This window comes from Callithrix jacchus, chromosome 4 (assembly GCF_049354715.1).
Source record: "Callithrix jacchus isolate 240 chromosome 4, calJac240_pri, whole genome shotgun sequence".
In the NCBI taxonomy this organism is placed as follows: Eukaryota; Metazoa; Chordata; class Mammalia; order Primates; family Cebidae; genus Callithrix; species Callithrix jacchus.
Window position 1 is genome coordinate 150,206,432 of NC_133505.1, and position 27,232 is coordinate 150,233,663.

Sequence of the window (27,232 nt, forward strand, 5' to 3'; positions counted from 1 at the left end):
CACTAGGGAGGGAACCAAAAAGATGGTAAACCACAATTAAATTGTTCAGGAAACACCACTTATCCACCATTCTCCAAAATAGCAAAGACAGAACATATGTATATTGTTAAGTCTTTTCTATTCTTCCCCGTTTATCATTTTATAATTTCCTTGATTCTTTTAGTAGCAATCATCTCTGGGCTAGAATACTCATAGACTATTTTCAGCTTTGGCTTTTTGCCCTAGATAGTCTTATTATTCACTTTTCCCCAAATTTCAATCAGTAATTTCATTTAGCAAATGTTTACCACGAATCTACTGGACATAAGATGTTCAGCCAGACTTACTGGGTGGTACTCTACAGAGGCAAGACTTCAGATTGGTTGTCCTACAAATAATCTCCAAGAAAATGACATGAACACAATAAGTGCAATGAAATCTGCTTACAGAAAAGCAAAAGAAGCCAGAAATAAATTACGATCAACTGCAAAAAGGAACAAACTAGTCAAAGCACTCAAATTTAATGAGAAGATAATTTTTAAAGTGGATGAAATTGAAGGTGCATGTAATATTATTGTAGATTTAAAATCATGCATATTCTTCTCCATAAAACTTCTCACATGCAGTTAAAAAGACACACACACAAAACCAAGCAATTATAAATCCTCTGAAGCATGTAACTGTGATTAGCTGCTACTCTCAGCAATGTAAAAATACTTTCACCACAATTACATTCCAGCCTGTAATGTAATTCAAAACAAACAAGTCAGAGACATCGCTCAAATGGCACAACCAACAAATACAGATGCTTTGCATCAAGGAAATGAATCTATGGAAGAAATGCAACAGAGGAGCAGCAGCCCCTCCAGAGGCTGGAGCTGGGCTTCTGGTGGAACGGCGAGGCCCTCTTCTGGGCAGAGGCACACAGTACGCCCAATGGAGCTGTGCAACGCTGCCCTGCAGTCAGGGAGGTGAACAGGGGACTTCTGCTGTGGATACCCTTTCCAGTGGTGTGTTCAGAGTTTTACATTTTAGATTTCAAATTTTAAATTTATTATATGGATTTTTAAAGACATATTTATTTGGTTTCAGAGTAAATTGACCATTCTGTTTTTCAGCCAGCATTCTCACCACCAAACTGGCACATCTATCCCCTTTGCCCTTTGTTCCTTTTGCTTTTTGCCGTAACTCTTACTGTCCTCCAATAAGCTGTGTAATCTATTATATCCATCTCCCCTTGCTAGAATATCAGCTCTATGAGGGCGGGATCATTTGTTTTTTTGCTCAATAACCATCCTCCCATGTATGTCTTTATTCTGTTAAGACTATTCATCTTCAAAGAAGACATAAATAAGGTTTTATTATAGCAATATGCTACAATTTTTAAAAGACAACTCAAGCACTTGTTTTAAAAGTATGCATTTTCTCTAAATGCTTTATAAAAGCAAAGTCTTTTCTAGGGATCATATAACTATGGTCTATGTATACACAACTCGTATACAATTTAGAGAGAAGTCACAGCCCCCAGTGCCCTGCAAGAACACAGTAACTGCAAAAAATGTTAACTCTGACTGTGAAATGCCAGTCCTGGAGGTGTTCTCAGGGTGGCACATTGCAGTCCAGACACACGGGTCTGGCCACACATTCTCTAAAAATCAGCACTTGCCTGGGCCAGGTATAATGTTGTGGCTAGAAGGGAACATACTACTTGCTAATTTCTAAAACCTCAAACCTTAACTTTCCCCCATCCTAAGATGGGAATCAGCTTGTGGAAAAGCTAATAATTGTTTACAATTGTCAGGCTTCTAAAAAGTGCTAATTTTTTCCCTTAACAGAGCAAATGATGAGAGACACCATTTTCCCACAGATTAAAAACAATATATAAACATATGATTCAACGATGTCAACAACTCTCAATCTCGGAATCTTCTCCAGGTCACTTTGGGTCACTTGGTTCTTTCATCAGAACAAGTTCAAGATTTCTGACACTCCTTTTTCCGAACTTTGGATTTTGGTGCTGTGAAAAGAATAGAAAAGAAAAAGAAAGTGAAGAGGTAAGCTCATATCAGACTCTCCTTGTATGGATTTAAGGGAGGTATATTATCTACAATAGAAAACTGACCATTTGGATTTTCTTGTTTGTAGAAGGTCTTCAGCATTTCCACTGCTTCCTCAGCCCGATATCCAGGGATACACTGATGAGAAAGTGGAGAATGAACATAGGCCCATGCAAATGTGTGTAGTATCCCATAATGACAATAATATATGCATAATTATGTAAACAGATTTCTGATGTTAATAAACTTTGGGGATATTAGTAGCATGGGCAAGGAGGTACACTTCCAAAAGATGTTTGATACATGGCCTCAGTGCAGAATCACTCCCAATCAACTAGTATTCATCCATCAACTGTTAGAGAAGTTACCAGCTTTGTGATCTTGGGTTAGGCACTTAAACTCTCCATGCCTTGTTTGTAAAATGTTGGCAGTAATAGCACTTATTTCTGAGGGATTTTGTGAGGATTAAGTGAGATAATACCTGTCAAATACCTGGCACATCATAAGTGCTCATTGAGCATGAGTTATTTTTATCTGCTCCTATTTACTACTGGCCCATTAAGCGTTTGATGCTCTTGAGCTAGGGTTGGCAAATTATACTTGGTGGACAAAATCTGGTCCACAGCTGAGAACTGTGAACTAAGAATGGTTTTTATATTTTAAAAGCTTTGTTTAAAAAAAAAGAAAAGATTAGGTGACAAGAGACATAAGCGGCTCACAAAGGGTGAAATATATACTAGCTAACCCTTTGCAGAAAAAGTTTGTCAACCCTTGCTACAGAGGATTTAAAAAAATAAAATTCAGCTTGATCTGTCATTAGCATATAACTGGGGAAATCATAACACATGAAAGAATAAATAAGAAATAAGTAAGAAGTGTTATCATATGAAATATTACCTGAAGAAGATGAAACTTGCCTTAGAGATAGAGAATGTTTAAAGAGGCTAAGCAGAGCCTTTCAGGGAAAGGTCAAGCAGCAGCCTGGGCTGTGTGTGAGGAAATCAGCGGATAGAGGAGGAGGTGATTAAGGAAGCATAAGGAAAGAAAGACATAAAATGGGGTAAAAAAAATATGGATGGCTTTAAAAGCTTGTCAGAAGAGTTTGGACTTAAAACCATGCACCCTTCTAAAGTGCATGAAATGACACAATGAGCATCTGGAAGGAAGGCACCAGAAAGCACAGCCACAGAGGACAGGAGGACCAACTACTGTGGGACACTGTTCAGAACGATCCTCCCATTCTCCTGTGTCTTTAATGTGCCCTTGCCTGGGCCTCCCATGCCTGCATAAACCTTCACCATAACAAATAACCTTCCATCCACCCTGCCCTGTTGAGGGCTGCCACCCTGTTCCTGCCTTCTTTCATGCTCTCACTTCCTCAGTGGCCTCACTGTCACTGGCTTGCGTTCCCAGCACGTCACTGAGTCTGCTCTCTCAGAAATCCCCAGGTTCTTACTGACCAAAGCACTGGGCCTCCTTTCAGTTTTCTCAACTCTGCAGTCCTGGAGGCAATGGGCCACACCTGCTCTGTCTGACCGCTCTTGCCTCCCTTAGCTTCTCAGCATCTCACGATGCTAACCACTGCCGGCCAGTCCCATCACAGTTGCCCTCTGCTTCCTGCTGTATAAGTGCTGGAGCTCCCCAGGGTCCCCCTCCATGCCACTCACACACTCAGAGCCCTCTCCTCTCATGTGGGGTGAGAGCTGTGGTTCTCAACCATGGCTGCTCAGGAGAACTGCTTGGAACTTGCTAGAAACACAGCACTGTTGGCCCCCTGCCTTCTGATTCAGATGGTCTGGGGCAGGAACTGAGCACAGGAAGGCACTGAAGCTCTCCAGATGATTCTAATAGGCATTCAGGGATGAGAACCACTGAGTTACAGGCCTTGAAGGAAACTGTACCACTCTAACACACCAAGATAATATTTTCAAGTATCCATTATAGAGACAAATTTGTGACGTTAATAAAGAGCACACATTCTTAATAAAATAAAAATTTTAAAAATATAACAGGTATTAAAATCACCATCTTCTTTGAATAGTTCTGTAGGCCTCTACAAATTGTAATGCTCCTTATAATATAGTATGAAAAGAATCTGTAATTCTACAATAAAAAACAGTATCCTACCTCCTAATCACCTGCTGCCTCACAAGCCCAGTGAAATAAAAAAAGAATACCCAGCACTCAGAGCCTGGGACACCACTGTTTTCTTTAGAATCTAAAAGCAACTTGAAAAAAATAACAATTTGGCATTAAGCCTGGAGATATGGCTGCAAGCCATAGGCATTGATTGGCAGCTGAACTGACGTGGCCAGGTATACACACTGCAAATGATCTTGCTTTGGTTCTGCTGCCTCCACCACAGAGATGTGTGAGAAAGGACTGTGTTTGTGCCCTCATGTCACTGACACGTTGGAGGGGAATATTCCACCCCTGTCTGACATCAAATGGCTCTTCTTTGTTCTCCCCAGAAACTGAATTTTTTTTTTGAGATAGAGTCTCGCTCTGTCACCAGACTGAAGTGCAGTGGCGTGATCTCAGCTCACTGCAACCTCTGCCTCCAAGGTTCAAACAATTTTCCTGCCTCAGGCTCCTGAGTAGCTGAGACTACAGGTGCACACCACCACACCCAGCTAAGTTTTGTATTTTTAGTAGAGACAGGGTTTCACCATAAAGCTGAAAAATTCTTTAGATCATTCTCATAATGGAATTGCAGAGTCAGCAATTCATTTGCAAAGAATTATGTAAGCAAAATTTGAACTACCAATAGAAGTGACTGGAAGAATCAAATCCCTTTGTTAATGTCTTTAATCATCAAGCCAATTGTATCCTTCACGCTCCATCATTGCATTACAGTTTCTTTTCTGATGTAATGTTAAACAGTATCTATCCTCAAATGTACAGAAGTTGACAGGAAAGCTAATGTTCAGCTAGAAAACTCAAGAATGTTCTAAAAGCTCGTTCTCAGTGAGACTCAGCCGTGTTTAGTCCTTTGTAGGTCCTTAAAGTATTCTAGAAACACCTGCGGTTTTTGAAGTGAACTGCCCACCCATAACCAGCATTTGTTAAATTTTTTCTTTTTAAAGCATAATACTTTTACATTAGCCTTGCATCTTGGAGAGAAAAACAATCAAACCAGTTAATGAAAGAAGGGGTCTATTTACAGGCCAAACTTTGAAATATAAATTCCTACTGCTTATAGTCTGACTCATAAAAACTTTGGGAGAAGCGGCAAGGCTAAAGGGAAAGGGGAATTTCTAAGAGACTAAAAGACAAGGATTCTTAGGTCTGGGGGAAATTTCAACATTAAAAAGACAGGAAAGGAAAAAAACCATGAAAACACAGTGATTGCTAGACACTAAAAGTAGGATATGGCAATCAAGCAAAATGATTAAATTTGTGCAAAAATATTGTGTGTGCTGTCAATAGTATCTACCGTCACTGACACAGGCCAAGCATCACCAAACTTGGTAGAGCATAGAGCTGGTAACATTCATTGAATAAAAGCTCCAACAGCGAGAGTGTCTTCAAGTATACCCAAAGTGAAGAATGGTTGGAGTCAGCTAGGAAGGTTGGGGACTCTCCTTCAGGAGGGAGTCTGTGAATGAAGAAAGGTAGGCACTCATCTAGAAATGCTTCACTGTCGTCTTATACTGAGGCATAAATGAACTCCACCAGAGGCCCTGAGATCCAAGATGTCTGATTTTATCATGATTTTTCTGTATCCTGGCCATACACTAATTATTCATAAGCCCATAAAGAGATGAAAATAATTAGAAAGAAAGAAAAAGCATAACCAGACTGTATTACCTGAAATGGTCTCCCAGTATTTGGTAAGTCAGCAGAGGCAATATTTAGAACAGAACCACAACCACCAAATCGTTCATTCTGACATCCATATACAACCAGTGGGATTTATAAGACAGAATTAAGGTCCTGCACAGAATGTACAGTTTAAGTATATGTCATGACAAAATCAGAGTAGGTTTCTACTAGCCATCCGGGAGAGGAAAGCTCATGCTACTCTTCAAAACAATGAAGCTGAAGCTTAGGATTAGTCTTACAAACCATACAATCCACTTACACAGAAGAAAAGGGTTCAAAGTATTGAGAAACTGACATTTAACAACTGCAAACAGAATGAAAACTGAGTATGTGGTTGTTTAATGTTCACAGTTAAAGGCTCTCTCTGCTCTTTCCTAAATCACTTTTTCAGAATCATTAGGGAGTCAGAGCCAGAAAGGATGAAGAAATTTAATCCAGGGATTTTCACCTTTTAAAAATAACATATTCTTCCCTGTTCTTGCCCCAAATAAAATATAACCTGTGCCCTAACACAAAACAAACTAAAGCGCAGCCATTGAGGAGAGAATTCTGAGTTTACTCATAACAACCTTTTATAGAGACTGTACATTTTATCAAACCCAAAACCTCTGTATTATTTTTAAAGTCATAAAATTATTCATCTGTGCGTAGTAAAATAAGTACATAAAAAATAAGCAACCAAAAAGCTGTTTTCCAATTTTCAAATAATTTTTAAAAAGATCTGTAGAAGTCCTTACAGAGTCTCTACACTCAGTATTTACGGTGCTTACTCCATGCAAGACAATCGAAAGAGCTGTAACTTTACTCACTTCTATTTACAGTTAGAATACCTAAAGGATTTTTTATGTCTTATTTAGTTTTTACTTATGATGTTTGATACATTGTAATAGGCATCCACGGCAAACAAACCAACAGATAAACAGAGAAAGAAAAAATTTTAAGTCACCCGTAATCCATTATCCAAAGGCAAAGCTTAGCTGCATATTCCTTAGGACAGTTCCTTTGCAAACTGTTTTATAATCCACTTCAACTTATTATGATTTATCTTTACATAACTGTTTAAGAGAGTTTTAATATTTTCTTTCTCTAGACTGTTTAATCATTCTGTTTATTGATATGAAAAGAAACAGGTCATTTTACTATTTAAACAGCTTTCCTATTTTTGGCGAAGAGACACTATATTTTACAAGGTGTTTCCTAAGTCTGTGTTTTCATGTTTTGGAAAACAGGCTAGTGTTTGGCCACTCTCTTGTTCACATAAATGGTAAAAGACATTAACTCATGAAGTCAAAGGATACTCATCAGGCGGAGAGCAGCTGCACACATAATGCACGGCTCCACAGTGACGTACAACACAGTGTGTTCAAACACTTCAGACGAATTCTTGCCACTTCGACCACACCAATCGAGGACCTGATCGATGGCCACCATTTCTGCATGTCGAGTAGCCTGAAAAGAGCAAGGGGCTTGCACTGATGTTGTTTGCTTCATGTAGCTACTATTTTACAAATACACAAAAAGTAAGTACAAAATATGTGCCTATCCTTTCTGCCAATACTTTAATGAATACAGTTCCAAGACACCCTCAGCAGTTGACAATGTATTCTCCAGTTCAAGTATCACAACCTCACTAGCAAATGGTACATAATCAGAGATGCCATATGAATCATACTGTATTTTTAGATAAGTACCTAAATACCTTAGGGGAAACTCTTTCAGTTAAAATGCCATAGAGAAGGTAAGTCTGAAAAACAAACCAACAAAAAAAAGATAAAGTCTATGGTTTCTGAATATTTTAGGGGAAGCAAAATTTTCATAAACTTGTGCTCTAGTTTCAAATATATTTTCAAGGTTTTCACTGACGTTGCTCCAAGCAAATCTACATTAAGTTTAATGGGATGTCATCTCTAACACTTTTTGGAGAATGAGGTTTTGTATACTGAAGACTCTAGAGAAGTAGAGATTTAGTATTGGCTTCAGACACTTCATGGGAAGCAGTGGAGAATAGAAGAAATCACATAGCATGTGAAATTGACTATATTTAAATTTGAATCTTGACAGTGACATTACTAATTATATGGACTTAGGCAAGTTACTTAACTTCTGTTAAGTCTTGGATTCCCCACACGTAAAATGGTATACAGTGGCATCTACACTTATACACCTTATAAATCTGAATTACATGAAGCATGGTGCCACATAATACTATATATGTACTCTGCTAGCTCTTGTCTCCTTTCTCCCTTACTAAATAGCTTAAAGTGAATCATAGATTCTATATGGAAAAATTATTTATAATATTCATGACAATAGCATTTATCAGTAATTTACACTCAGTGCTAACTATGTATAAGCTACTGGGCTAAATAAATTCTGTGTAGGATAAAAAGTTTCTGTCCTCAACAAGCATAAAATCTGGTGGGGCTCATTTACCTGTGAGATAGGGCAGGGTAAGAAAAGTGCTGCCACCGTGGCCCAAGATGCCACGGAAGCTACAGGCAGATGGGAGCAAAGCCGGCCAAGAGGCTACATGGGTGAATCACAGAATTAATTACCAGAGATAGAAGGTACTTTAGAGAAGAGGTCCCAAACCTGGCTGCACATCAAAACTAAATGGAGAGTTTTGTTTTTTTTTTTTTAAAGGTTTCCCCAACTTGGGTGCTTTCAAAAAATCAGATTTAGAATTATGGAACCAAATCTCCCTGTAGCTCTCAATAAACAACTGCTGAACTCAATCATCTCAGTCAACTCCCTCTTTTACTACTAAAGAAAATGAAGCTAAGCAGAGCTGGCACGTGTTAATCACACACAGCTGGGAGAGGAGGTGGTGGTGGTGACTGGGTGGTGGTGGTATCAGAGCCAAAAGTAGAACTCAGGTGTCCTCATTTGGGGTCAAGTGTCTCTCTATGCTGTAGTTATAATCTTCTATATGACACAGACTAACAAAATAAACCCAGGTTAATTTCAGCATATAGAAGAAATCTAGGTCACTGGATGGGGTTAGACAGATATTGTTAGGATAGTCAAAGTTCTCATCTTAAAGATGTCATACACAAAATGCAAATTAGAAAATATGACCATGATTTAAAATACAGAATTCTACTCCTACATTCATTAACGCATCCATTAATTGCTGTATTATGTTTATTACTTATCTCATGTTTTAATATCCTCTTAATAATTGTTTTGTCTTCAACATGAATATAATTAAAACATTTTTTAAAATTATTCAAAACATTTTTTCCAAAAAAAATTTGCATGTTTTATAGTATTTTATATTGATATTTAAACTTATGTCATTTTTCAACAAACATCAGCTAATTGTTACAGAGATATGTGAATATGCTTCTGTTTTTTCTAACTGAAATGGTAATGGCTAAATATAAAAATGTTAATTCTGCATGGGAATGACTATTCTGAGTTAAATAATACTTCTCAATGTTAAGATAATGATAATTATTTTAACACTGCTTGAAATTATTGTACATGTGAGTTAAAATTAAAAGACTATATATATTCATATATTGTTACATAACAAACTTTAAAATGTGATTTATACCAAAAGAAATTGTCTGGAAGAATATGCAAAATTTTAATAGCCCTGCACAGAGAAATGAGAATAGAACTGCTTCTACTTTCTGTATTTGAATTTTTTTTTTTTTTTTTTTGAGATGCAATTTCACTCTTGTTGCCCAGGCTGGAGTGCAATGGCCCGATCTTGGCTCACTGCAACCTCAGCTCACCACAACCTCAGCCTCCCAGGTTCAAGTGATTCTCCTGCCACAGCCTTCTCTGTAGCTGGGATTACAGGCATGCGCCACCATGCCCAGCTAATTTTGTACTTTTAGTAGAGAAGGGATTTCTCCATGTTAGTCAGGCTGATCTTAAACTTTCCACCTCAGGTGATCCATCCACCTCAGCCTCCCAAAGTGCTGGGATTACAGGCGTGAGCCACTGCAACTGGCTTATCTTTGAAATTTTAAAAAGGTATTTCAAAATGAGCCTTTAAACAACAAAGAAGGCCCTGACAGTGGCTGAGCTCCCCCAGCAGATGTTTGATGCCAAGAACATGATGGCTGCCTCTGCCCCTCAATATGGCCTCTACCTAGCAGAGGCGGCCATTTTCAGGGGCAGCGTGTCCATGAGGGAGGTAGAGGAGCAGATGCTTAATGTTCAAACCAAGAACAGCAGCTACTTTGCTGACTAGATCCTCTACAATGTGAAAACGGCTTTCTGGGACATCCCACCCCTGGGGCTAAAAATGTTCACCACCTTCATCAGTAACAACATGGCCATCCAGGAGCTGTTCAGGCACATCTCAGAGCAGTTCACAGCCATGTTTGGGCGCAAGGCTTTCCTGCATTGGTACACGAGGGAGGGCAGGGATGAGATGGAGTTCATTGAGGCCGAGAACAACATGAACGACCTGGTATCTGAGTACCAACAGTACCAGGATGCCATTGCTGAGGAGGACAAGTTTGAAGACTGGGATGAGGAGAAGGGGTCTGGAGCTTTCTGTTAGTGGGTGAAGGGTTGGGGTAGTATGAAGTCTTCATTTACCTACAACGTGTTTTGTGAAAGCCACGTCTGTGTGTGCACTTGCTGTTCTTCTTGCTGCATGTTCACCTCTATTAAAGCATTTCCAGGGCCAGGCAAGGTGGCTGTTGCCTATAATCCCAGCACTTTGGGAGGCCGAGGTGGGCAGATCATAAGGGCAGGAGATCGAGACATCCTGCTCAACATGGTGAAACCCTGTCTGCATTAAAACTACAAAAATTAGCCGAGCATGGTAGCATGGGCCTGTAGTCCCAGCTGCTCCGAAGGCTGAGGCAGGAGAATTGCTTGAACCTAGGATGCAGAGGTTGCAATGAGCCGAGATTGTGCCATGCAGTCCAGCTTGGAGACAGAGCAAGACTCCGTCTCAAAAGAAAAACCTTTCCACAGTTAAAAAAAAGTATGACATGCTTATATTCATACTTCTCACTTACCACAGGGTAAATTTAAAACTTATTCATTAAAAAGTTGTCTTTTTCAAGAATTCCAAGGACAAAGAATTTTGTGAAATACTCTATTTTTATTTAAGTGAGTTTTTTCTAATTCCACACTTCAATTTACTATTTTTCATAAGCAAATTGATACCCAAGTTTTTTAGGAGGCTGACATATTAACTACAGATTTCCTATGCAGTGAACATGCTTATGTATAAATCTGCATTGTCCAACTACTTTGTTGGGACAGTTCCCATGGATTGGAACTGCTCGGGCAAAGTATATGCAAAATCTACATTTTGAGTAAATTTCCTATAATCAAAGCAAGCTTTCCCAGTGTTTGAATGTTTCCCATTTCCTAAAACTGTTCAAACATTAGACATCAGTATTTTTAATCACTGATAATGTAATGTTACAAAGAAATTGCTTTTTCCTTCTGTGAATGTTAAGCCGGATACTCTTTGAATAGCTTATTGGTTATTTATTTCATTTTCCTCTGTTCCTTTTATTTTCCCTTCCCTTGTAATATTAATCTCTTTGTTACTGATTTCTAAGAGCTCATTTCGGATTAAGATGTTAACATTTTGTCAAGCATTGAAAATGAAATGCCATGTTTATTCCTTTTTATTTCATTGTGGTGTTTTAATTTTTGGTTCTACGGAAGTTATGTATTAAAATATGATCCTGTTCTATGGCCAAAAACAAACAAACAAATCAATCAATCAATCCTTTGTGAATCTGAATTCCTACTTTACATGTGTTTTGCTAAATGTCAGTTTTCTTTTCAATAGATGCGATTGATAGATGAACTTTAAAGTACCCACAGCACTGGTATCAATACCAGCTTATTCTCTGGCTCCCTAGATCACATGTCAAGATCAAAGTCTGTGTGAATGACATTACAGGTATAAGTGATCTTTGGGTCCACCTAGGAATTTTTGTAGTCATAAAATTTGGCAGTTTACTTATATTTCCCAAATATACTTCCCATGACACACTGTTATGATACCACGTTTAAGAAGCACGGCCTTGAACCCTGAACCAACCTAACCACCATAAAAGTCATACAAGCTATTAAAATGTACACACTACATGTAGCTACAGAGGCAGCTTGTGTTGAAGACCCTATTTTGTTGAATTATCTGATACAGAAATAGCTTCCTTTATATAATCCTCACACCTCCCTCCAAAGCTATAAATTGAGGTGATTTTTTTAATTTATAAGAATGAAAAAATTATTTAAAGGTATAAAAAAGAAATGTATTATGAATTAAATTGACCTATTTTATACAGTGAAAATTTCATAGATTAGATTGGCTTAAAGTAGAGATAGACTTGTTTCTTCCAGTGCTGACGTTCGGATCTAATAAAATCCCCTCGGGTTTCACTGAAGCATTAGGGTAAAACTCTATGAAACAGAAAATTATTCACTAAGATTTTATGTCTTCATTAAATTGTTCTGAATTTTCCACAGTAAAAAAAAGTCAACACATATCACTTTTAAAATCAGGAAGAAAATGGTATTCAAAAAGAGAGGTGTTAAGAAAAGCTACCCACCACCGGCAGCTATGGGAATACAGTCGATCTCATCCTCATTCCAACTGCGGTAAATTCCCTCCAGTCCACCCATCACTACTGTATGTTTGCAATTACACTGCTCAACTCACATACATTTTTGGTTTGGTTAACTTCATTTCTTCCCTTCCCCACGACTTCATTGTTGTAGACCATAAGGCAGCCAACAGGAACTTCAGTATTTTCGAGGGCTTCCTTGGCCTGAAACATAAAGTGGAAAATGTAAGATGTAATACTCCATACTTGAAAAGAGTATGGGAAAGAAAGATGCAGCACGAACAGGATACATATGTCTAAAGACTAAAACAAAGAAGTGCAGCCTTCCCTTTTCTGGAATGTAGTTTGATTATGGCATTTAGTGCCTGTGTTCTGTGTTGTGTCCACGTTAAGGGAGACTCAAGAACAAATCCCGTTCCTAGGTCCAGAGCTCCTGATTTCTTCTTACTGGAAATAGATGTGATCAAGGAAGGCTGTTACTGACCACTGTTCTTAAAGTGCCAGGGTCTATGTGCCTTTTCAGAGACAGAAAATGTATTTGCAAAAAGGTAGGGGAATAAATAACACTTATAAATCCTTTATTAGAATTCTTTCCTTATTCAAATTCCTTTGCTTCTCTAGAAATTATAGAAATTATCCTCTGGAGTCCCAATAGCTAATGGTAACCAGACTGGATGTCACCCTGTCCCACAACTTCTACTCTATATGAGACAATAAGAGTTTAGAAGTAATCTATGTAAAATGGCACAATCATTATGAGAAACATTTTGGAAATTTCTTTAAAAAGTAAAGACATACACAGTCTATAACTAAATTCCCTTCCTAAGTACTTAAAAGAAGGTAATATGGATCTAAAAAAAAGCTTAAAAAAAGAACCAAAACCTTGAAAAAGAACGTTAATAGCCAAAACCTGAAATGGCACACGTGTCTATCAACAAGACAATGGATAAACAAACTGTCTCCTATTAATGTAATGGAACAGTAGTTGGCAATAAAAAGGAACTACTGACACTGCCACACATGGATGAGTCTCATAGATATGCTAAGTAGAAGTCACACATAAAAGCACACATACTATATGATTCCTTTCGCACAAAGTACTAGAATAGATAAAACTAAATTACAATGACAAACTGGAACAGTGGTTGCTTCATGGAGGGTTATGTACAGATTGACTGGAGAAGGACTCAAAAAATTTTCTGAGGTGGTGAAAACTTTCTGGTTCTTGATAAAGACATGGATTTCAGAGATGTCTGCATTATTCAAAATCAATTGAAGGATACATTTACAACTTGTGCATCTCACTGTATATATAGTATACCTCAACTGAAAAAAATCAGTGAGAGAAACAAGTTTAGGAACATTTCCATGACTACCATCCCAGGAATGGCAAACCAATTATTATATTCTCAAAGTTCCCTTTATCACAGGCAATTCATTTTTCTTCTTGCTCCATTATGGCAGTTCTGGGCCCTAGGAAAATTAAAGAACTCTACCTTCGGGCAGAGAGCTTAAGCAAGCAGGTTATGCCTCCATACAACCTGTTACTGCCTCTGAGAAGCAGAATAAGGGAAGAGGATAATCTTCGGACTAGTGTACAGTTGTTTTCAATGCAGTCAAAAGAATGTAACTGCTGTACAGCTGTTTCTAGAAAGGCAAGGTATTCCTTACTGTGGCAGCCCTGAAGACACTTTGGAAGTCTTGATTCTCATTTAAGTGCAGGTACTTATACACATCATAGGGCAAATAAAGTACAAAGTTGAAGGCATTGTTAAAAACAATGTCTTCCGTCTCCTGCACTAGTCTCTTACTCCCAGTTCTACTTTATTTAACTAGCGACAACTTCCTATCATAATGCATACAGGATTTCCTTAGTTACTCCAACCATGCTCGACTGACACTTAGTTTTCATTTGGCCATTACAAAAGAAAGAAGAAGCCCATGGCAGGAGCAAACTGGACCTCACTTTTCTCCATCTGATTGTTGGGTCAGACAAGGGGGTGTAGAGAGATGTGAGGAGACAGTATCTGATGCAATAAGACTGCATTCTTCAGGACTCCTTCATGAACCATCCTCAGGCTGGCTGTGTCCCAGCTCGGTGATGGTGGTGAAAGCATGTCCAGTTTATTAAGTTCAAAAGCCTTGAAGAGTCTCGAGGTTTGTTTACTATAGACAAATGCACCAGAGGCTACAATAGAGAGGAAAGCCAGGAGAAAGACAGGCAGTTAGGGAGGATGGAGATGCTAACTACCAGGGTAGCTCCAGAAATTCTTATACTAAGAATATTATTTAAAATAAGTGTAGAATTACACAGAGATCCAGGTACACAGAAGAGACAAATCATTTATTCATGTGAAAAACCTTTGTTGAGGATCTTCAGATGGAGAGATTATCCCAAATTATCTTGGTTGGCCCTAAACATAATCACAAATGTCCTCCTAACACAGATATCTAACACAGAACATCACAGAAGAGGCGAAGTGATGATAGAAAGAGAAAGACATTTGAAGATGCTGTACTGCTAGCTTTGAAGACGGAGCAATGGGTCATAAATGTCACTTCAGAACCTGGAAAAGGCAGGATTCCAGAAAAAATTTGGCCTTGCCAAAACCTTGATTGGAGCTCACTAAAATTTCAGACTTCTGGCCTCCAGAACTATAAAAGAATAAACTTGTATTGTTTTTAGCCACCATATTTGTGATAATTTGTTAGAGCAGCCATAGGAAACTAATATATCCAGCAAAGAGAAAGAAAAAACAAGCTAAAACTGGAAAAAAATACTTAAAAACCACATATTTGGCAATCGTCTAGTATCCAGACTATATAAAGGACTCTTAAAACTCAACAGTAAAATGATAATGCCATTAGAAAAAGTGTCTTCATCCATTTGTGCTGTGATAAAGGAATACCTGAGGCTGGGTAATTTATAAGGAAAAGAAGTTGATTTGGCTCACAGTTCTGCAGACTGTACAAGAAGCATGGTATCAACATCTGCAGTGAGGGCTCAGGAAGCTTCCACTCTTGGCAGAAGGCAAAGGGGAGCACGCATGACATGTTAAAAGAAGAAAGGATGGTATATTCTCATGATAATAATATAACAAGAACTTGTTACCACAAGGATGATTTATGAGGCATCCTCCCCACGATCCAAACCTCCCACCAGGCCCTGCTACTAACACCAGGGATCAAATTTCAACATGAGATTTGGAAGCAACAAATATCTGAACTATGTGAGAAGCCAAAAGACAGACGTAACACCAAAGAAGATAACACAGATAGCAAGTAAGTACACGAAAAGATGTTTTCACATCATCAGCTGGTAGAGAAATGCAAACTAAAACAACAATGTAATATCACTACACACCCATCAGCATGACTAAAGTGAAATGTAAAAGCAACAGCAAATGCTGGCAAGGCTGTGGAGAAATGATGTAACTCACACGCTGCTGGTGGGAATATAAAATGGTACAGCCACATGGGAAAATAGTTTGGCACTTTCTTAAAAAGCTAAACGTGCACTTAACATATGACCTAACAATTCCATTCTTGGGCATTTATCCCAGAGAAATGAAAACCTATGTTCACACAATATATATTTATGTGCACAAATGTTCATAATAACTTTATTCACAATAGCCAAAAACTGGAAACAACACAAACACCCTTCAGTGGGTGAACTGCTAAACAAACTGTGGTATAACTGTACCATGGGATGCAATGCAGCAATAACGAGGAATGAACTATCGATAATCTCAACAACTTGGATGAATCTCATGAGAATCATGCTGAATGGGGAAAGCCAAGCCAAATGTTTACATATTCATGTATATAAGATTTTTTAATTATAAAACTATAGAAATAGAGAACAGATTAGAAGCTGCAGCTAAAAAGAGGTAGGGAGTCATGTGGTCATGGAACAGTTCCAGTGGTGGTTATACAAAGTTAAAGATGACAAAACTGCATAGGAACACACACACACACACACACACGCACACGTTCAAATAAAACTGATGACATCTTAATAAGCTCTGCAGAATATCCCAATGCAGTTTTCCTGGTTTTGCTACTGAACTATAGCTATGCAATATGTTACCACCAGGAACACTAGATACTTGGGCCCTCCCAGTATATTATTAGTGTAATTTCTCGTGAATTTATAATTATTTCAAAATGAAAGTTAAAAAATAAATAAGTACAGGTAAACAAAAAGGATTTCACAATGGAGATTACGAAGAGATGTTTAATGAGGCAAGAGGAAAACCAGAAATATTTGGTGTTATGGAAGACCCTAGAAAAAAAAGTAGGCTAAGAAGGAAGGGTGGTCAAGTGTGTCTAAGTCAGCAAAGCAGCGGCAATTTAGGTGGAAAGGTGGAAATGAAAACCAGTAGCTTGAGCAGTGACTTATCTAAGAGGTTAAATTTTTAATTCCAGATATACTTTCCCCAACAAACCTCTTAAAAGGTAATGTGTAGCCTACCTTCGGGTATTCTGGTCTGGACAGCTTGCAAATAAGAGCTTACAATTTACTGAAAGCTTAGTTTGATCCAGGACTGTTGTAAGCATTTTGTAAGTATTAATTCATTTCATCTACAAGCCTATAACGATCTTCCCCATTTTACAGATGAGGAAACTGTGGCATAGGGAGACTTTTTTTTTTTTTTAAATATATGTAACTAGCACATGTGAGACAGTTGGAATGAGGGCACAGACAAACTGGCTCCACTTACTCAATTGTTCCACAAACATTTGTGGAGCACCTACCAGGGACCAGATTCCAGAGCTCTCTGCCACTGTTTTGCCTCTAATTTCTGCTTTAATAACCACAAACATTTCACTGATTGGTTGCTTTATCAGGGTTTGAGTTCAGAGTGAATCAAGGGACCAAATGAGAGAGAAGAGTTAGCAAGAGAGTGAGACATGGAAATTTTAAGGATAAAAAAATGGCAAGAGTAGTTCAAGGCTGCAGTGAGCTATGATCATGCCACTACACTCCAGCCTGGGTAACATAGCAAGACCCCATCTCTAAAAAAAAGTGAAAAAGAGGCTGGGTGCAGTGGCTCATGCCTGCAATCCCAGCACTTTAGGAGGCCAAGCCAGGTGGATCATCTGAGGTCAGGGGTTTGAGACCAGCCTGACCAACACTGTGAAACCCCGTCTCTACTAAAAATACAAAAACTAGCCAGGCATGGTGGTGGGTGCCTGTAATCCCAGCTACTTGGGAGAGTGAGGCATGAGAATCACTGGAACCCAGGAGGCAGAGGTTGCAGTAAGCCAAGATAGTGCCATTCCGCTTCAGCCTGGGCAACAAAGTGAGACTGTCTCAAAAAAATAAAAATAAAAAACAAAAAACTGCAAGAGAATAAACAAGTGGAGGCCATGTGATCAGGATTTTCTGTAAAAATATCTCCTGAAGAACTCTACATATGGCTATGTGGGCCATTTCAAACATGGAGAAGAGAATACAGGGCCGAGTGAAAAGGAGGTGGGAGGGATGGGAGATGAAGTCCCATGTAGCCTACAAATTCTGTCTTGTTCACTGGAAGACAGCATCCAAGCCACCACGTTACTGGGCTTGTGCCTTCCATTCCTTCCTTAGGATTTTTCTTTTTTTCCTTCTAGCAAATTTATTTCATTTTACTCCTCTCAATATTATGTTCATATTAATTTTGAGTAACACTTTTTTTTCCCCTGAAATGCCTTCCCTTGCTGTCTGAAACAGAGAGCAAATACGAGTGACTGGAGTATTTTAAAAGGACAAACAATGTCACTGATGAAGAATGGCTGAGCCTACCATGCTGAGGGCGGGTGGGTAAGCAACTGGAATGGTAGGCAAGGGAGGGGATTGTGAGAATAACATAAAGCCCCATAGAAGCGACTTGAGGGGAACTTCTTGTCAATAATTAATACACAGATTTGCTTTACTAACAAGTTCAAAATAGATTTAATTAAGCTGAAAATCAATTTCACACCATACCTATATCATACTTTCAAACACTCCCACCAACTCTACTGTCAAGTCTGATCACTTTATCACAAACGCAACAAAGCCCAGGCAAAATGGGTCTGAAATTTGTGTAGGTAGCTTTGAATTTAATCTATCTTACCTTTTTGGGGAGAAAGAAAGACCAAGGTCAGATACTATTTAAAAATAGCAACTAGGTCTTATGTAAAGTAACAAATGATCAACCTTTAAAATTAAAGAACAAAACCTCTCTTCTTCCCAGCCTAAACACTGGTCTCTGTTTTGACTTTAAATGTACTTTCTTTTTTTTCTCTAGTCAGGGCCTGCCCAGTTACAATGAAAGCTCCTAGATGAAAGAGATTTTGTAGTTTATTATTTTCTCCAAAGGCATTACTACTATAACCTGCTGTCTACTGATGTCATGATAAAAGGGGAAGGAAGGAGACAGACTTTATTTGCACAGACTCTTATGCGTCCTTAAAGAAATATTTCCTATAAATACAAAAAATTAGGGGGAACAAACAAGTTAGCCAAAACAACTCTCAGGTAGAACATCGTTGTGTCCAAAAGGTTAAACTATGTAACTGTTCCTGCCAATTACTCTCTTCTTAGTAATTACTCTTTGAGTAATTAGCAGGAACAGTTATATAGTTAAACTTTTGGGGTTTAAAAAGTGATGATGTGTTCATTCCATCAACTTTAAACTCTTTAATATAGCACTGAAGGTCTTCCAACTACCACCCGTCCTCCCATTGGCCAGCCGAACTAACCTAACTTTTCATTATTTGTTTAGGTTTTTAACCTTTTCAGAGCCAAAATCCCCTTTTAGAATCTGATGAAAGTTATGGACTGTCTCACTTGAAAAAGGCACATGCACACATGCACATAATATATTATATATAGTTTCAGGGTTCACAGATCCCCCAAAACCTGAGCCCAAGGTTAGGAAGCCCTGTTCTACACAGAGAGCTAGTCTCTTAACCTAAAACAAAGTTCTTGATTTCTTTGTACATGATAATATCTTTGCTTTTGATCAACCTTTCCTTTCCCCCAGCCCATATCCATTTGGTCCCTTAAAATTCAGATGGAATTCTATCCTTTATCTCAACTGACGTGCTGAAGGACCTTGCCAGCTGTTATCGGATAGCACTTTATATGTGTCTCTTGTGGTCTGTGGACACGTGTTACTTACCAACCTTTTCATCTGTGCATGACTTAATTTCATCAGTTAAACTGCATGTTCCTCGAAGGCAAGCACTAGATCCAGGCACGGTTAAGCTTCTCTTGCTCACCTCTGCAGCCTATGCACACAGCACAAGGTCTACATAGCAAAAACGTAATCATACCACATTTGTTGAATGGTGTCTGTGGTGTTTGCTTTCTTTTTGAATTTCCCTCAGAGCCTAGTATAATGTTATACTAATATACCAATAGCCCCAAAAATGCATACTACAAAAAAAATGATTTTTTTTCTAGAAAACTTGCAACATTTTTTTCTATACATGTATATACAGTCAATTTTTCTTTTTTCCTAATTATAAAGTAAGATATGTTCAAGGTAGAGAACTTAGGGATAAAAAATCTCATGTATCAAAAAACAAAACCACTAAGAATCCTGATACCCCCAAACCATAATCCCTGTTATTCTCAGGCAACAGAGGTTTTTTCCTATGCCCTACACACACACATTTATAGTTTTCAAAAAGTGAAATGGATTTACACTATATACATAGTTCAGCATTCTGTCTTTTTTTTTTTTTCATTTAGAAACGTATTATTAACCTTTCACTAGGAAAAGTAATGTTTTTTCATCACATGATTTTGTAAAGGTTGTACACTATTTCTCCTTATAACATACTTGATTCAACCAACTAGTCTCCTATTGTTTGACATTTACAGTGATTCAAATTCTTCACTATTATAAACAAGTGAATAACTTCTCTATATAAATATTTCTATTGCTTCCTTGTGAATTATTCCTACAAACAGCTGTAAAATACAAACAGCTCCTACAGTGTGATTTTTAAAATCAAACTATTAGTAAAATTGGGCAAAGTATATGCCTAGGCAATTCACAGAAGAAAAAAATCTAAAGGTCCAATTAAATGACATAGTAGATACACAGTATTCAGGGTAAAGAAACTGAAAAGAAGAAGAGGACACATTAGCAAGCAGTGAGCAACCTAACACTGAGAGGCAGGCTAGACCAGTGGTTAAGAGCAATGGCAGGGCTCAAGTCACAGCCCCATCCTTAGCAGCTCTCTAACTCTGGGGAAGTTACCGAACTTCCTCAGCTTCAATATCCCCATCTGAAAATGAGGACCATAAAAATACCCACCTCATAGGGATCCTGTGGGGCTTATGACATGGCCCACATGAAACACTTTGCATAAAATAGTATCTGGAACACACCAAGCGTGCAACACTATTCCTTAGTCATCCTTTTTTTCCCCAGCCTATATCTTTAGAATGCTATGCTGAACGTGTATGATGATTAAAACAATAACCTATTATGATGCTGTGCTTAGCTCTCAGAAAGAAATCTGCCATGAAAAATAATAGTTTTATTAAAAAATAGTAAAGTGGGCTGGGCATGGTGCCTCACACCTGTAATCCCAGCACTTTGGGAGGCCGAGGCAGGCGGATCACAAGGTCAGGAATTCAAGACCAGCCTGCCCAACATGGTGAAACCCCTTATCTACTAAAAATACAAAAATTAGCTGGGCACAGTGGCATGTGCCTGTAATCTCAACTACTTGGGAGGCTGAGGCAGGAGAATTGCTTGAACTAGGACCTGAGAGGCAGAGGTTGCAGTGAGCCCAATCACACCACTGAACTCAAGCCTGGGCTACAGAGTGAGACTCCAATTAAAAAAAAAAAAAAAAAATGTAAAGTTGATAACCTTATTTAAAGTTTGGTAACTTTATCAAAGAACAGTAAAAAACAGTAAGAATGTTACTTACTTCTTGTATCTATCACATGGCCAAATACTAAAGAGTGATCATTCCAGGGTTGGTAGGCCCAGGAGTGGGAGAGAACACTTTTATACACCAGTGATGGAATTGTGACCATTTCAGATGCTATCCAACAGATCGTTTTTTTGGAGTGCTGGAAATGTCCTTTGATCTGTACTGTCCAATACGGTAGCCAGTGGTCATATGTGACTGCTGACTACCTGAAATGTGGCTAATACAACTGAGGATTTTATTTTATTTCACCTTAATTAATTTTTTTTTTTTTTTTTTTGAGACGGAGTTTCGCTCTTGTTACCCAGGCTGGAATGCAACGGTGAGATCTCCACTCACCGCAACCTCAGCCTCCTGGGTTCAGGCAATTCTTCTGCCTCAGCCTCCTGAGTAGCTGGGATTACTGGGATTACGCGCCACCATGCCCAGCTAATTTTTTGTATTTTTAGTAGAGACGGGGTTTCACCATGTTGACCAGGATGGTCTCGATCTTTTGACCTTGTGATCCACCCGCCTGCCTCAGCCTCCCAAAGTGCTGGGATTACAGGCGTGAGCCACTGCGCCCGGCCTCACCTTAATTAATTTAAACTTAATCCGCTACATGTGGTTAGTGGCTACCCTATTGGGTATCTCGGTTCTAGAAGGCAATACAGGAACATCTATATAATTTCAAAGTACACACATCCTTTGTCCCAATTTAGGTAGTCACTCCACAGCAACAGAAATACCATGAGGTAGGGAGGAGTGAATAATATATTAAGACTACCCAAAAACAAGTGCTGATAATCAGAAAGAGAATCTATAATTCCATTTATGCAAAGATATATATGGCTGTTTACATATGGACAGAGAGATATGGAGGGATGCTCCCAAAATCCTAAGAGTATTATCGCTAATGGTAGCACTTTTAGGTAATTTTTACATAATTTGTTAAATCTTTTACAGTTTGAATTTCTTATGACCATGAATTATTTACATAATCAGAAAAAGGAAACATTAAAATATTTTCACTTTGGAAATTAAAAAAAAAAGGCATTGTTGGATCAAAGGATAAGCTCACCTTTAAGGCCTTTGATATCTACCTAGCCAAATTGTCCTAATGAAAGGGCGCCCTAAATTCAGCTCCTCCCAACCAATGGAATCTTCAAACATGACACCCTTACGCCCTTATTATCACCAAGCATTAAAATTGCTTTCACTTTTGCCAATTTAACGGTTGAAAAACTGGATATCATTTTAATTTGAATTGCATTCATTTGCTGGCTACTTGTCACTTCCTTTAGAAATACCATGTTCAGATGAGGTGTGGTGACTCACACCTGTAATCCCAGCACTTTGGGAGGCTGAGGTGGGATGACTGCCTGAGCCCAGGAGTTCAATACCAGCTTGGACAACACAGAGAAACCCTGTCTCAAGAAAAAAAAAATTTTTTTAATAAAAAGAAATTTTAAAAAGAAATATCATATTCATATCCTTTGACCTCTCCCATATTAGGGTGCACATCTTTCCTTTTATTTCAGAAAGTACTTATATTTTATATAAATCATGTATTATATAAATATATAAACTATATGTTAAGGTTATTAAACCTGTCCTTTTATATATGTTGCAAATTTTTTCCTTCTTTGTCATCTCCTTTACTTTGTATCTTTTTTTTTTTTTTTTTTTTTTGAGACAGGGTCTGGCTCTGTCTCCCAGGTTGGAGTATAGTGTCACAGTCACGGCTCACTGTAGCCTCAATCTCCAGGACTCAAACAAACCTCCTGCCTCAGCCTCCTGAGTAGCTGGGACTACAGGCAGGTGCCACCATGCCCTACTAATTTTTAAATTTTTATTTAGTAGAGACAGAGTTTTATTATATTGCCCAGGCTGTTCTTCAACTTTTGAAATCAAGAGATCCTCTTGCTTCTGTCTTGCAAAGTGTTGGGATTATAGGCATGAGCCACTGTGCCTGGCCATGCTACTTTGTATCTTACCTTTTTAAACATGTAGATGTTTTCTATGTAATGACAACTTATCTGTTTTTCTTTTATGTTTTCTGCTTTTGGTGGTATAAAGAATCCATCTCCATTCCAAGACTATATAAATACTAACGTTTATTTACTTCAGCTTCTCTTATGGTTTTATTGTTTTTTATTTGACTTTACTCTTAATTCTATCTTTTCAATTAGATTTTTACTATAAAAGTTTATTGACACTTTTAAAAAATCACCCATAATTTTAGCATGTTAACTATTTTTATAGGTTCTTGTCTAGTCTTCATTCACCTTGTAAAAATAACAGTTTCCATTTATTGAGCATATTATGTTACGTGCTTTACAAACATTATCTCTCAGCCTACACAACCCTCTGAGATAGAAATGATATTCTCAATTTACAAAAGAGAACACTGAGGCTAAAAAATTAAGAACTTGTTCAGCTTAGTTTGCTAGTCAGTAGCTATTTGAACATAGCTAACCTAAACCTATTATGTATAGTATAAAATAATTTATATTCTCTGCTTGTTTAATTACATGTTATAAGTAACATTATATCTAGGTCAGCACAGTGGCTCACACCTATAATCCCAGCTCTCTGAAAGGCCAGAATGGAAAGACTGCTTGAGGCCAGGAGTTCAAGACGAGCCAAGGCAACACAGTGAGTGCCTATGTTTACAACAAGCTAAAAAATTAGTCAGGCGTGGCGGCACACACCTGAAGTACTAGCTACTGGGGAGGCTGAGGTGCAAGGATTGCTTGAGCTCAGGACTTTGAGATTACAGTGAACAGTTATCACATTCCAGTCCGTGTGGTCATTTCACTTTCAAATTTCAGTACAAACTAATCAGAGATTAACTTGCTGTTTCCAGCTTTGATTATTAGTTATGCCTTTGGTCTAATTTAAATCTCTTCTCAAAAGAAGTGATATTTCTGAATAATATAAGAGTATAATCAAAGAGTATCTTTGGTTGGGGATAGCTGATGATTGAAAATAAAGCACCAGATTTATGACAAGTACTTTTTTTCCTTTAAGACCTTGAAGAAACATGTACATGCCAAAATCCAAGAAGCAGCTGCCCCCTCAATCCTGTGTTGGAGGTGGTAAACTATGGAATCAGACCCCTAAGTGTTTATAATACAATTAAGAGACATGTCAAAGCTAGAGGGGTCTAGAAATTCTTTGAAGTTCTACCAATTTATTTTATAGAGTAGAAAGCAAACCTTAGGGGGATAAACTGATTTGCCCAAGGCCACCCAAGAAGGTAACAAAAGTGTTTAGCCCAGAAATCTACATAGAGAATAGCACTGTCTACTGCCATACCACCCTCAAAGCACCCAATCTCCTCTAATCTCAGAAGAAAAGCAGGGTCAGGTCTGGTTAGTACTTGGCTGGGAGAAAAATGTTGAGGTGGGCAGATGCATGCTCCAAGATATTAGGACCAAAAGACCCTTAAAGGGAAATCAAGATCTAAAATATAAGGATGGAAAGAAAACACAATTCCAATACACAAAGTGAAAAGACTCACTCAATGACTCCCTAAACATAGTTGTTTTTGAAACCACTATGACAGCAGCTCTAAAAATGTCATCTAAGTAAAGTCTACACATAAACACCTTTACGAGAGTTCATGAACGTAGAAGGGACCATAAATTCGGACTTCCCAACATTCAGGTCTCACCTGTTCTCTAAATCTCCCATCCATCAAAGAATACAAATGCAGCTTACTTTATGATATTTTAGCCTTCATGCATCATTATTATTTTATTATCATCACTATTAAGAAACAGACTAGCACATGATATGATTGAAATGATCTAGGGGAAAAAAAGTAAAATTTTGATATCACATAAAGACTTGTCTCCAACTTGGAAAATTTAGTAACATAAAAGGAGGTCAGGGTAAATAAACCCATATTACAAATTAATCTTTAAAATGTATATGTGAACATTAATTTTCTTTTTGAGATGGGGTCTTGCTATGTTGCCCAGGCTGGTCTCAAACTTCTGGGCTCAAGCTATCCTTCAGCCTTAGCCTCCTAAGTAGCTTAGATTACAGATGTGTGTCACCATGCCCAGCAATTTCTCATGTCAGATAGAAGGTTATACATCCTTGAAGTTTAATGGAAGAAATAAATTTGCAAGTAGGCTTAAAGAATGGGCCATGATGTCCTGTTAGTGAGTCATGACCATCATTTTAAAATAATGTAGTAAAACAGAAATACCAGAGGAGCATATATAAGAAGGGTAAGAACTCTTCTGTGAAACTTTTATTTAAGTCATACACATATGTGCATTTCCTGGATTGTAATATGAAATCGGTTTTTCACTGCGGGTCACCTTAAAAAGTATGAGAAGCAAGTTTAAAACAACATTGCAGAATATAATGTTATAGGTTCTATGGTATAGCCTATTGCTCCTGGACTGCAAACCAATGCAACATGTTTTTCTGTCCTGAATACTGTAGCCAATGGTAACACAACAGTAAGTAGTTATAGATCTAAACATAGAGAAGGTGCAGTACAAATGCAGTATAAATGACGAAAAATGGATAGTATACCTGTAGGGCACTTAGCATGAATGGAGCATGAAGGGCTGAAAGTTGCTATAGGAGGGTCAGTGAGTTAATGGTGAGTGAATGTGAAGGCGTAAGACATTACTGTTAAACACTGTATATTTAGGCTACACTAAATTTTTTTAAAAATAAAGTAATTGTGCTACAATGTTAGGACGGCTTCATGTCACTAGGCAATAGGAACTTTTCAGCTCCATTATAATTCTATAGGACCACTGCAGTATATGTGGTCCTATAAGATTATAATGGAGCTGAAAAGTGCTAGTGAGCTAGCTTCTTAACTGGGATACAAGTTTGTTTGTAAACGTACATAAAGGTATTTACATGTGTTAGCCCAAGGTCACCTAAAAGGTAGCAAAAGTGTTTAGCCAAGAGGATCCACACAGAGAACAGCAAGCGTTATCTACCGCCATACCACCCTGAAGGCACCCAGATCTCGGAAGCTAAGCAGGGTCAGGCCTGCTTAGTACTTGGATGGGACAATAGTGGTAAGGTAAGAAGATTAATGCTCCAGGACAGGTCATTATGCGGCACCTGGCTGTCAGTACAGTTATTAAAATGTAAATATATATATTTACAAACTTTGATCCCAGTTAAGAAGCTCGATAGCACACACCCAACTATTGCGAGTCCCTTTACTCCAAAGTCCTCAAGGGAGTGAGGGAAGTAAGTAAAAGGGCAGAGGAAAAGAATGAATGAATGCGAGACAGCAACTGTACAGGGACTTGTTCCCATACTGCTTTCTACCAGAAACGTTCTCAGTTTCCTTTCTTCTACTAGACATGTTCCAAGGGCCAAAACCTCAAACAATGTGATTTTGTAGATTTGAGAGTGTGTGACCACAGAAAGGAAAGGGAGGCAGCACATGCCAGCCAGCGATAGAATAAGTCTGCAGCATGCATCACCCCAATGAAACAAATAATTTATTTCCTCCCCTTCCTTCGCCCAGAGCCACTGTGAGAATGGGCTACAGAAAGTTTCGAGGCAGTAAAGCCAGTGGTTCACCCAGAACATCTGCCATAAAAATTATGGTGACGAGAAAGTGCTCCCGCAACGTTTGCTCAAAAGCCGGGGTCAGGTTGAGGGCTGGAGGAAGTTCCCACCCGCAGCATCCACCTCCCGGACTCCTCACCATGTGCATCGCTTCTTCCATCCACTTTTCGGTCTCCTCTGCCGACACCGAGCACGCGCCGTCTGCAGTTGGCGTGGTCGCCGCCTTCGCCTCCATACCCTGCCGCCACTCAGCGCCAGAGGCCGCGGCGGAGGAGGAGCGCGGGCAGCAAGCGGAACGCAGCAGAGGCGGGCTCCTGTTTCCGGGGGAGTCGAATGGCA

The 27,232-nt window shown here is 38.5% G+C and overlaps 1 protein-coding gene across 2 annotated transcripts; it reads right to left on the reverse strand.

The window, feature by feature from the left end:
* Positions 1–473: 473 nt before the first annotated feature.
* ADAT2 (adenosine deaminase tRNA specific 2) lies at positions 474–27,143 on the reverse strand. Of its 2 annotated transcripts, none has more exons than XM_002747095.6 (6): positions 27,033–27,143; positions 12,521–12,625; positions 7,160–7,310; positions 5,847–5,953; positions 2,102–2,174; positions 474–1,996 (listed from the first exon to the last, which is right to left on the reverse strand). In XM_002747095.6, exons 1-6 carry the CDS (start codon positions 27,126–27,128, stop codon positions 1,953–1,955), a joined length of 576 nt encoding a protein of 191 aa, XP_002747141.1. In that variant the 5' UTR covers positions 27,129–27,143; the 3' UTR covers positions 474–1,952. The 2 variants fall into 2 exon arrangements, with proteins under 2 accessions (XP_002747141.1, XP_035152784.1); XM_035296893.3 differs by lacking the exon at positions 27,033–27,143 and adding an exon at positions 20,722–20,826.
* Between the last annotated feature and the right edge of the window lie 89 nt (positions 27,144–27,232).